Source organism: Geotrypetes seraphini, chromosome 9 (assembly GCF_902459505.1).
Source record: "Geotrypetes seraphini chromosome 9, aGeoSer1.1, whole genome shotgun sequence".
Classification (NCBI taxonomy): Eukaryota; Metazoa; Chordata; class Amphibia; order Gymnophiona; family Dermophiidae; genus Geotrypetes; species Geotrypetes seraphini.
Genome location: NC_047092.1, coordinates 69,449,385 through 69,462,519, shown reverse-complemented (window position 1 = coordinate 69,462,519; position 13,135 = coordinate 69,449,385). Strand labels below are relative to the sequence as shown.

At 34.7% G+C, this 13,135-nt stretch overlaps 1 protein-coding gene across 3 annotated transcripts in view; it reads right to left on the bottom strand.

Moving 5' to 3' along the window:
* The window catches only part of ATP23 (ATP23 metallopeptidase and ATP synthase assembly factor homolog), a 48,975-nt gene that overhangs the window by 20,931 nt on the left and 14,909 nt on the right, over positions 1 to 13,135 (bottom strand). For all 3 annotated transcript variants that reach the window (XM_033957905.1, XM_033957904.1, XM_033957902.1), the window contains 2 exons: positions 11,075 to 11,120; positions 10,747 to 10,828 (listed from right to left, as the gene is read on the bottom strand). In XM_033957905.1, coding sequence (XP_033813796.1) covers positions 10,747 to 10,828; positions 11,075 to 11,091 — 99 coding nt within the window. In that variant the 5' untranslated portion in view covers positions 11,092 to 11,120. The remainder of the gene's footprint in view (positions 1 to 10,746; positions 10,829 to 11,074; positions 11,121 to 13,135) is intronic.

Genomic DNA, 13,135 nt, shown 5'->3' with positions numbered 1-13,135 from the left:
GCAGGGGCCAAGTCAAGAGAGTAAGATGGCTGGGGAAGAACTGTCATTGTGTTTTGTGGGAAAAATTCACAAATTTTGACACATTTAAAACACCCTCCACGACTCATGACATGTTTCCCATTAGCCACTTTCAACATTTCATAAGTTTCTGTAGCGGTCATCCAATTTAAAACAGAATTTCACTCTGTAGCGTTGCTCATTGAGGTCACACATGATGAAAAATAGACGATTAGGAAAACACTTTCACAAAAACTGCTATAGCTTGGAGACAAAAAACAGATATCAACAAATGGGGAAAAGGAGGTTACTTGTGAGGTTTCAAGCTACTCAACGCTGCCTAGCGTGTCTTAAAAGAACTTCTCGTTGGCGCGCAATTCAAACTGTCCTGGAATGTTTTGAACAGACCTCGTATATCTAAATACTCTATGCACACAGACTATAGGCTGCCTCATTAATTTCATCAAAGAACTGCCATCTAGCATTTTTGGAGAAGTTCTGAGAAAAGAGGACATTTCTCTGGGGTAAGTGAACACTATTTTGCTCTTGCGAGTCGGCGAGTTAAAGATTGGGGATAAAATAAGTTGTAGGTTTAGTGATAAACAGTTTGAATTTAAAAAAGCAAACTTTATTAACTAGTTTCCATATTGCAAAACCTGTTACCTCATAGTTTTAAAACGTAAATTCTACCTCTGGCAGAAAGTTCAATTGTCACAGCCTACAGCATTAACAGCCCAGCAGGTCCTAGTTCAGTCTTCTAAAAGAAGTTATGGATATTTCCATTTAGTTGTTGTTAGGCTAATAAAGGTTAATGTGACTGATTTCTAGTAACCTAGCCAGACCAGAGACTCCTCTGGTGTCTGAATGCTCTAGTAATTTTTTTCTCCTTTTTTTTGGAAGTGCTGTGACAGTCTCATGCAATTGATCAGCCTTTTATTTCTAAGGATGGGACACGGTGGCAGAACATTCTATCAAATATTTTTTGAAGCAGCAGCCACTTGAAAGAAGATGATGTTGGTAGTGGAAGGTTGAAGACAAAAAATGGCCACATTATTTGTATCCCTTTTAAATGTCCAACACCACAGTCTCCAGATGCTTTTCGCTTGACTCATATAAAAATATTTTTTTTATTTTTATAATCTTTATTCATTTTCTTTTGTTACAACAAGTGTTTCATATAAACTTATTAGATATTTAAATATATACACTTGATATACATATTTATCATCTTCAAGTTTAACATTTTTTAAGAAAATTAATTTTATACAGATTTTATAATATTATGCAGTAAATCTAGATTTATATAATTTCTTTTGAATGTAGTATTCCCCTTCCCTCCCTCCCTCCCATTCAATCAATAATATTTCAAAACAACTTTATTGTAAATTCATTCAACATTGATATGGTGTGTAAATCAGAAATAAAATCCCAACTCATTTCCCTCTAATCAATTTTTATCTTGGGAAAAGTTAATCATTCATTACAAAATTCTGTTAATGGTCTCCATATCTTTTGAAATTTATTAATATATCCTTTTTGTGTTGCTATGGTAAGTTCCATTTTATATATATGACAAACAGAATTCCACCAGAAAGTGTAATTTAATCTGTCATGATTTTTCCAATTCAGTGTGATTTGTTGTATTGCTATTCCAGTTAATATGTACAATAATTTGTTATTATTTGATGTTATTTGACTTTTTGTTCTCATTGTTGTTCCAAATAATATAGTATCATATGTTAAGGCTACTGGGTTTTCTAACATCCTATTAATTTGAGGCCAAATTGATTTCCAGAATGTTAAGATGAATGGACAAAAGAATAGAAGATGGTCTAATGTCCCAATTTCAATATGACAATGCCAACATCTATTAGATTTAGAGCTATCAATTCTATGTAAACGTGTAGGGGTCCATAAAGCTCTATGTAAAAGAAAAAACCAAGTTTGTCTCATAGATGCTGACATCGTACATTTTAACCTCCAAGACCAAAGTCGTGGCCATTGAGATGCACTAATTTGGTGCTTTATCTCAATGCTCCAAATGTCTCTAAGACCATTTTTTGGTTTTTTATTTATATATCCAGATATTAATTTATACCACTGTGCAGCTTCATGTCCTATTGAATTTATCTGGAAACACAAGAATTCCAAGCTGTGATAATTAGTAAGATTTTTCCATTCAGGGAACCCTTCTTGAATGGATTGCTTCAATTGCAACCATCTAAAATATTGTGTTTTATTAAGATCAAATTTATGTTGCAATTGTGAAAACTCCAGCATTTTACCATTTTTTATTATGTCGTCTAGAATACGAATACCTGCTGTCATCCAGTTTTTCCAGATTATTTTGAAACCGCCTATTTTGATCTTGGGGTTTAACCAAATTGTTTGAGTTGTTGATTTATTAATTGGAATAGGAGTTAGATTACTTATATATCTTAAAGTTTTCCATGTATCCATGAATATTTTATGTTCTTTGTATAGCCTTGGCATTTTGATACTAACTACATGACTAAGACGTAATGGAAACATAAGTCTCCATTCTAGCCAAAACCATTCTGGGATATTTATAGTGGGCTCTGGGAGGATCCAATACATACCTTGACGTAAAATATAGGCTTGATGATACCTATAGAAGTTGGGAAAATTTACCCCTCCCTCCTCAATTGGTCTTTGCAATGACACTAAAGCAACTCTGGGATTTTTCCCAAGCCAAATAAACTTTGTCAATATTTTATTTAATTTTTTATAAAAAGAATTTTGGAAGAAAATTGGTATCATTCCCATTTGGTAACAGACTACAGGTAAAATCATCATTTTAACAGTTTGTATTCTTCCCCACCAAGATAAGTGTAAAGGGTTCCATTGCTCACACATCTCTGTTATTTTTTGTAATAAATTTTTTTCATTAATTTTCATTGTATCGTCTATATTTTTTGTAATCCAAATTCCAAGATATTTAATAGCATCCTCCTTCCAAACAAACGAGAATGATTTAAATAAAATTTTTGTACAATGTATATTTAATGGAAGTACTTCTGATTTGTTCCAGTTTATCTTATATCCTGAAAATTTTCCAAATTTTTCAATCAGTTCAAGTAAATGTGGAATGGTAGATTCTGGGTTCCTCAAATATAATAATAAATCATCAGCATAAGCTGATATTTTATATTCTTTATCTGAATGAGGTATACCTTGTATCTCCTTTACTTGTTGGATTGCTAATATTAAGGGTTCTAAAACTATATCAAACAGTAAAGGAGACAAAGGACAACCTTGTCTAACTCCTCTTTGTAGATTGAATTTTTCTGAAAACATATTATTAATGTATAATCTAGCAGAAGGGGAGCTATATAATGTTTGTATCATTTGTGTGAATCCAGGACCTATACCAAACCATTCCATTGCTTGATACATAAATGTCCATTCTATTCTATCAAAAGCCTTTTCTGCATCTAAAGATACAGCAAAAGTGGGCTCGTTCATTTTCTTTGTTAAGTATAACATATGGAATGCTAGTCTAGTGTTATGAGATGAATGTCTTTGAGCAACAAATCCTGTTTGAGACATACTTATAATATGTGGGAGAGCTTTAGCCAATCTTAACGCAAGGATTTTTGCTAATAATTTTCCATCTACATTTATTAAAGAGATTGGTCTATAGTTCGATACCAAAGTGGGATCTTTATTTGGCTTTGGCAAAACTATTGTTAATGATTCTGCCATAGTGCCATTTGTACAACCTTTATTAAGTTGATATTGAATAAGATTTAATAAATAGGGTAATAAAAATTTTTGAAATGTTTTATAAAATTCAACTGTATAACCATCACCACCTGGAGCGGATCCAACTCTAAGGGATTTCAAAGCTGTTTCTAATTCTTTTAGTGATATTGGTTCTTCCATACTTCGTTTTATATGTTCAGGAACTTTTGGACCCTCTAATAAATTTAAGAATTCTAAACCTTCCTTTTCTTTATTTAAATAAGTCTCGGAAGAATAAAGAGATTTATAGAATTTTAGAAATTGTTTTAAGATTGGATCAATTTGTGTAAGTGTTTCGCCATTTTCATCTTTTATAGCAATTATTTTTGTTTTCTTTTTTTTCACTTTTAGATAATTTGCCAGTATTCTTCCCGACTTATTTGAGTTTCCATAATACAGTGCCTGCTGTGCAAATAAATCTTTTCTTATCATTTTTGATGATATTTCATTGTATTTACATTTGAGTTTTAACAGTTCTTGTTGTATAGAATATTCCCATTTTTCTATTAGTTTTAATTCTAAATTTTTAATTTCTTTTTCTAAATTAGAGTATTGTTTTTTATTTTGTTTGTTAAGATAAGCCGAATAAGAAATGATTTGTCCTCTTATTGATGCTTTAAATGCATCCCATAATATTTCTCTAGAGATCTCATCTTTATCATTTACTTGAAAAAAATCTTTCATTTTTATTTGAAAATTTTCACAAAATATTGGATCAGCAAGCAATGTATTATCAAACTTCCATATTGGTCTATTTGTATTTTGATCTGTAATCTTAATTTCAATCCATACCCCACCATGATCAGATAAAATAATTGGATCAATGGCAGCTTTTGTTACTTGATGTGCTAGGTGTTTTGATATAAAAATATAATCTATTCTTGAAAAGGAATTGTGAACATGAGAACAGAATGAAAATTCCCGTCCATTAAAATGAAGTATTCGCCAAATATCTATTAAATCACAAGTTTGTATTAAATTATCTAATCCCATTGATTTCATATATCTACTTGGGTTTTTGTCCAATAGAGGATCCATAACAGCATTAAAATCCCCAGCTACTATTAGATTTGAAGTAGCCAGTGGCAATATCAGTTGTTGAAGAGTTTTAAAAAATTCATTTTGGTTCGAATTAGGGGCGTATATATTAATTAACGTCATGGTAGTATTTCCCAGATTCATTTCCACAATTATCCATCTTCCATTATTATCTGTTGCCTTTAATTTGAATGTAGCAGTACATTTTTTATTTACCAGAATAGCAACACCTGCTTTTTTCCTTGTAGCTGGTGAGAAAAAACAATGTTTGACCCAACCTCCTTGTAATTTACTAGATTCAATATTTGAGAGGTGGGTCTCTTGTATAAAGCATAAATCCGCATTTTGTCTTTTTAAAAATAATAGAGCTTTTTTCCTTTTTATCATATGATTTAGACCATTAACATTTAAGGATATTATTTTAAGATCCATTTATGTATTTTTGATATATTTTCCTTAAAATTATATGAATTGTTTTTCTTAATTTTTCCCCCCAGTATTTAAAATATTTTAGAATATACTCTTTTTCTTTTTTTTCCCATTTTCCATTATATTTTCCCCTTCCCTTCCCTCCCTTCCCTCCCTTCCCTCCCCATTTTAATATGACCACTTGGATACGCATTTTGAGGTTAGGTGTATATAACTCCTACAAGCTATTAAAATATATATCTTTATTTACTACCATTATTATTTATTTTATTTATTTATTTATTTATTTTTTTTTTTTAATTATATTTCTCCCTTTAGAGATGTTTTAATTTATTTTATTCTATTATGAATTCCCAATGTATAATTTATTTTTTAAGTTTTTAATTATTATGTTTTGGTTTGTATTGTATAATAAAGTAATTGTTTTCTAACAATAAATTCTAAGTGGTGTCAATAAATGTTTTCATTTTTAAATAGTAAGTATAGATTATATTATTTCCCTTTTCTTTAAGGAAATTATTACATATGACAACAATGTATATCACAAATTCAGTTATATATGAATTAATTCAAAATGATATATAATTGTAGTTGAAATATTATAACTTATATTTTTAAGGCTTAGTTATATGTTTGAAGGCATTCACAAAGGATGAACAGATTTCTCCTCAGTCCAACCTTCAGGAGATTATTTTTAACCTTTTTCCTTCAAAATAGTTATTAGTTACATTTTAGAATATCTAATCAAAGAGTAGGAAACTATTATGTCCAGAAGAGCATTCCTTTTCTTTTCTTTTCAGAGCAAGCTGCGGTAATAACATCTCTGAGTGTCTGTTACTGTCTTGGTCTTCGCCACAAATCATATCTTGGTTTTGTAAAAAGGGCTTAACAAACAAATGATATTCCGATAATATCAGGAAATTATTCTCAGTTTTCACAAACCTCCTGTCTTATTTTGCGTCTCAAGTTTTTCATGTCCATTGTTATCTAAGTCAATTTTCAATCTATATCCATTTCATTTCTTTGTCTTTGATCCAATCCTTCGTTTGTCTCAAGTTCGTTCATATCTTATCTCTCATCTGCATGGCAAGACTGCATGTTGGATCCTTTTGATATGGAATCAATCTCGTTGTTTAGTATATTCCTGTAGTTTAAATCACAGTTCTATGTTCTTCTATTTCCTTTCATTTGGATTTGAAAGATCTGTTTTTGTATCGAACTTTACATTTGTATTCCATATTTAATCTTTATGTTTTATTAATTTAAACATAATTATAAATATAAACACAAATATATTATTCGATAATAAGTTCTTGTTTAAGAGGACATTGGCTGTTCACATTGATCGAGGAAATCTTGAAGTTTTGTAGGATCTGAAAAATTTTGAGTCTTGTTAGCAATGGTAATTTTCATTACTGCTGGATACAGAAGGCCATATCTAGCCCCTAGTGCTCGCAGTTGGGGTCTCATGTCCAGGAATTGTTTTCTTCGTAGTGCAGTCTCTTTTGCAAAGTCAGGAACAATGTGGATTCTTGCATCCTGACATTTGAGGTTTTTGTTTTCTTTTGCGAGTTGGCAGATTTCTACTGCTTGTTGGTGTCTCAAAAGTTTAAATATTAAAGTTCTTGGTCTTGATTGAAGGTTTTTATTTTGTGTTGGTATTCTGTGTGCTCTTTCTATTTCTAAAGCCGCTTTGAATTTTAAAGGTAGTATTTTAGGTAGAAATTGTTCCAGGAATGTTATAGGGTCATTTTTTTCTACCCCTTCCGGAATCCCGATGATCCTTAAATTATTTCTTCTTTCTCGATTTCGGCTGTCTTCCAAGTCTCTTTTAATTTCTTCAACTTCTTTCCATATTATTTTAGATTTTCTCATGTCTGTATTCAGTTGTTCTGTATTGTTTTCTAGGTCATTTATTCTATTTTCAGTTATATCCACTCTTTTGGTGAGAAGTGCAGCATCTTCAATTGCTTTTTTTAGTTTTTTATTGCTGTCTAATACTATTTCTTTAATTTGTCTCAACTCTTCTAAGACGTCGGGGCTTTCATCCGATGGCAACGGAACTTTTGAGGGTGTGTTATTTGGCTCTGGTTTTGATCTTTTATTGCTGCTACCAATACCGGAACCACTTGCTTCTGAATCACATTTGTTTTGTTGTTTTTTAGATGTCATCTTCTGTTATTCTTTTTTACTCTTTATCTCAGCCTATATTCACTGTCTCTTTGTATCAGTTTCAATATTTTGCCGCTTGTCTCTTTTCTTTGAGTCTTCAATTTATGTTTTTTCAATTTTGCTATATCAATTTTATATTTTATAAAGAAAAAATGGTGAGTAAATTTTTTTTTTCAGGATTTGTTTTATCTTTTAAAATAGACCAAAATTTTTTTTTTTTTCTTTTTAAGCCTTTCACTTTTATTAGTTATCTGTCTCAATCTTATATTTAGAACAGATTCAAGACTTTTATTTCAGTATTCTTAGAGCAACTGTCAGTTTTTTGTCTCGAGTTCTATTGCTGTGAGTAAAAAAAAATCAGCAGTCTTCTCACTATTTCTCTTCCTTCATGTCCTATCTCAGCCTCTATGAGGGCAATAAGACTCAAATTAACAGCCTTTTTTTTCTATGTTTTTCCTTTTTTTTATATGGCTGGTCAATCTTTGTATCAGCGCTGAAAAAGACTGATATTCCCTTTTTTTTCTAGCTCTCCTCTCATAAGCCCAATCGCAGCTCCAAGGAGAGCAATATTCTGTCCAGTATTCTCAAAGTTTATGTCTTTATCAGTTTTCAGCGCCTCTCAATTACCTCGATGTTATTTTTCTTCAATAGAAAAAACCGTCAATTCTTTATTCTATAATCTCTCTCACAGCCCAAGCTTTTACATCGGAATCTTTTTCAATTTTAGCAGAGGATATTTACTTTTATATTATATTTATATCAATCATTCACAGTGAAGTAAAGTTATAAATTCTTTCGAAATTGGCAGCAAGGAAATGGCTCCGAAAAAAAAAAAAAAAACCGTTGCCAAGTATGTTCCACAGCAAACCTCGCTTCATCACCGGCAGAGGAGAACCATTTGAATATAGCTTATCTCCACAGCTTAACAGGCACTAATCTCTTCATAAACAATTTATAAAGAAGAAAATTTTTATCTTTGTCGCTAAGCAGCTCACCCGCAGTTTCAAACTCCGCCAATCTTCCGTTTTTTACACCTCACTTTTCAGATTTAAAATCGGCACTTTTACTTTCGTTTCTCAATCACCTCTCCGACTCAGCCACGGAGGTGGACCTTAATCATCACCTTCAAGATCATAGAAAATTACTTTTTATTTTTTTTTGTTGTAGTAATCTTTGCAAATATGCTTGTTTATACGGAGCTTCTCCTTCACCCGACCGTCAGCATTCGCGTCCAAGCCACGCCCTTCCATATAAAAATATAAAAACGTTCTCTTTCTCTTGGCCCAGATATAAAACATTTTTGGAAACAATCACTGGGCAGCAGGTAAAAAGCACCACCCAGAGCCTCACAGAACAGCAGAGTTCACTTTATTAAATAACTCCAACACAGGCCGTGTTTCAGCACAAACACCTGCATCAGGTGTCAATGCAAAAAGGACGTCAATTAAGAAAAATCCAAAAGTTGAAAACTCTGAAGTTGAAATCATCTACAATTCCAGTCTGCTGAATTCCACAGAAATTCATCGGATACAGCTGAGCCATTGCCTTGGTTACTTTAAAGGACCCATCAGGATGCCAAGAAAATGAGGAACACTGGGATCTCACTGCACAGAGCAGGGAGCAGAGGGAATCCAAGTTTAACTCTCGCAAAGAGTCTGCAATAAGCTCTAAACAGAGCTGAGGGTCTGAACAGCTGGAAGACTGTGGGGTAATCCCCCTGATCGAGGGCCACCACTATAGTTTGCACACTCACACCAGCCTGCAATCCTGCATCTTCCGACAAGGAGGGCTCGCTCTATGACAGCAAAGACATACAAATAGACCCCTCATCATCTCAGTCTCCCTTGGAAAGACCCACCAGATCCTGGCCAGGCTCTGACAATTAGGCAGATGCGCCCCTCTGCTAGACTTTCCCTGGGGATTTCGTCCATCCAGATAAGCTCTCCACATCAGATTGACAAATTCTAGAGAAAATGCTGTATTAGGCAGCACAGAGTCTCTTTTAGATGACTCCAGTTTGCATCTCTTTAACTCTGTGATCTCCCTGCTCCTACCCTTAGAATGACAGCCATTTTGGAGCTCTGGAAGGTATTTACTCCGAACCAACAGAGTTCTTCAGCCCAGCCGCTCCCACCCCCATCCCCTCTTCATGTGCTGCATGGCACATGGCACAAAGGCGCTCTTCGGGCACCCATCCAGTGCAAACCTGACATGAATTGAGAATAAAGGACCCAGAAGACTCCATTCCTACCAAATTTGAGGCAAAATGAGGTGGTTTGAAGGTTCTGGAGAACTTTAAAAAAATCCAAGATAACCATCATGGCAGCATTTTGGTGTCAAAAAATGGCACAAGACGCTTTAACTTAAATAAAAAACCAGAAATTTTGTGATTCTGGAGGTGGGGAAACATGAGGGAAGGGGCAAAAACGGTTTTAATGGGAACCTCCCCCAACCCCTTCCACAATTTTCCTCATAGGCTGAAACAGCCTTACTGTGACCTGTGCTAGAGATGTACTGCAGTCTGCGTCAGCTCCTAAGATAGCTGGATTTGGAAGAGTCTCAAACAGACCGTTCCTCCAAAGTTGAATCTTCAGGCTATCAGTCGGACTGGTGTCTGACTGAGCCTCGATTCCCCATGGACACGAAAGGGGAGATGAAACATGGCTAGCACCCTGTGAAGCTCCCCTACGGATACCTGACAGCCTGCGCTCAAGTCCCTGCGACACAGTAGGTGCACAATGCTACAAGGGGAACAGAGCTCAAGATACACAAAAGTTTCTATAGGCTGGACAACAGATACTACAGAGGAATTGGCCTGTCAGCTGCAGAGCTCAGTCTGCTTCTCCTTCACACAGATAGAAAAGATCAAAAAAACATAAAGAAATATACAGAGCAGATCATAAAGACTCCTTCAGGCTCTCGTGAAGAAGGAAAAAATGAAGGAGGCAGCAGGGCCCTTTAGTGAAGGAGGATGGATTCAAAAGCTGGAATGGATTCCTTCTGTATGGCTCACAAGCATGGGGATATTACTTGTCTGTCCAGAATGACACACCCATTGCACTGGATAAAACAATTATAGAAATATTCAAAAATAGGAAAAGCCTTGATTGCGCAGGTCCTCATACCATTTGACAATACTTGATGGAAAACCCTTCTGCTGCAATAACACCCACGAGTCAAATGGCATAAAGATTTATACATTCTGTGAATCAGTAAAACAAACCACTACTTTAACACATTTTGAATTGTATTTTATATACAGCAGAATGTGAAAAATATAAGGGTGTGAAGGCTTTTATAAGGAATTTATGTTCTTACTATAAAACTTTGCAGTTTGGTGCCTACCTCAGAAGTTGCAGCATCAAAACCTCCACTGACAGATCCATCACATTCTTCACAGGAGAAATGCCGATCCTTGAAAACAGTGCTGAAAGTAGGTTAAGTTAAATGTAAAATTTCAATATAGGATCATTAGGAAATCACACATTCTGTTTTGTATAAGCGCTGGCTGCTTATCCTGTGAGTGTTTTTACACATATTTTACGTGGTTTTATTTTGTATGTTTATACTGTGGGCCACTTTGGGAAAAGCAAGTTATAAATAAAATAAAACAAACAAAACATTACAGAAGATACATTCAAAATACATGCAGCTTTATACAAGAATAACTTACCAGCCCGAGTGCTTCATAGCATCAAGCAGCAGCTTTGCATATGGGCCTGAAAAAGAGGATTGCTTGAATCAGATTCTATAGAAATATTATGAAAACCTAAGTATGGCCATTTAAAAATGTATTATGAATCTTATAAGCATATCTAGTTTGTACGATATGAAAACATTACTATAGTGACTATAGGTCTAGAGCAGTGGTCTCCAACTCAAACCCTTTGCAGGGCCACATTTTGGATTTTTAGGTACTTGGAGGGCCTCAGAAAAAAATAGTTAATGTCTTATGAAAGAAATGACAATTTTGCATGAGGTAAAACTTATAGTTTATAAATCTTTCCTTTAGGCTAAGACTTAATAATAATATTGTCATTTATAGCTAAAGAAACATATGATCAAGAAATTGTTTTATTTTACTTTTGTGATTATGATAAACGTACCGAGGGCCTCAAAATAGTACCTGGTGTGCCACGACTTTGAACCCACTGGTCTAGAGTATGCCCTCATCAGAGCAATTATCAGGATATCCTTATCAGGTTTAAGCTTAAAGTCATTTCCCATTTGTGTGGCCACATGCACATCTAAATGACCTTTTAAACACCACCTAGTTATAAAAATACGTACCAGGGCATGATAGCACATAATTTGATAGTAGGCATGTACAGGGTGGTACTTGGACAGAGTTCAAAGTATGCACGTAGATTACAATAATCTACACACATGATTAATCTAGAAGTGGCTATTTATACCTACTTAAGATAAGGTGTACAGGTCCATACCTGGAAGGTACACACAATTTATGCTATTTATACTACAATCTTATAAAGACACAGATACTTACATATCTTTATACAATAGAGCAGGGGTAGGGAACTCCGGACCTCAAGAGCCATATTCCAGTCGGGTTTTCAGGATTTCCCCAATGAATATGCATTGAAAGCAATGCATGCACATAGATCTCATGCATATTCATTGGGGAAATCCTGAAAACCCGACTGGAATATGGCTCTTGAGGTCGAGAGTTCCCTACCCCTGCAATAGAGCCTAAATAGGTTCCAATTCAAGAAATTTGTCAAATGATCTAACCCAACCGTATCGACCATTCCCAGATCCTGACGCATACTATAGCTATCAACCTTGTAATCTCCTCCCTGGGAATGCCCAGGCTAATTTCTTGTTGTAAACCACCTAGAACTGAAAGGTATTGGCGGGATAGAAGACATCAATGTAATATAATGTAATACTGAGTTAGAAACTAGTTGACACTGAAGAATAGCTGGACAAAAGCCTCTACGATGGGAGCACCAAATCAACCGAACACGAGTCATAACGTAGAGATGTCCACAGCCAAAAACAGGAGCATCCAAACCAATCTTTATTCTTAGCAGAAAGTGTAGACCCGACACCGACAGTGTTTCAGCCAGAATACCCTTTTTCAAGAGTCCAATATGCAATACTTTTATTTTTATTTAATTATTTATATACCACTTATATCCTAAGTGGTTTACATTCAGGTACTTTATCATATTTCCCTATCTGTCCCAGTGGGCTCAAACTCTATCTAGTGTACCTGGGACAATGAGGGGATTAAGTGACTTGCCCAGGGTCACAAGGAGCAGTGAGGGATTTGAACCCACAGCCTCAGTTGTAGCTCTAACCCCTGTGCCACTCCCTCCTCTAATGAGACATCAAAAGGAAATGATCACTGAAAATGTGATGCAACCAAAACAAAGAAATGGCCCCTGGGGGATCCACAGAGAAGAAAGTCCAAGAAAAACCAAGGAAACACTGTGGAGTGATGATGTTCTTGAAAATGGACTTTATTGAAGGTTTAAAAGTTCCAAAAATCAACGTAACAATCCACATAAAAGCAAAGTAATCCACATAAAAACCTGAAAATGTGAACCACTTGAGCAAAAACAGCTGCTTGCCGCAAGCGATGTTAAGTTGACTAAATGGCCATATGTATTCAATGGGTGATGGAAGTCTTAGCTGTTAGCCTACCTCAGCGAATATCATTAGTTTTCTTCAAATAGGAGGACTCTCCGCATGTCCAATCTGCACAAGA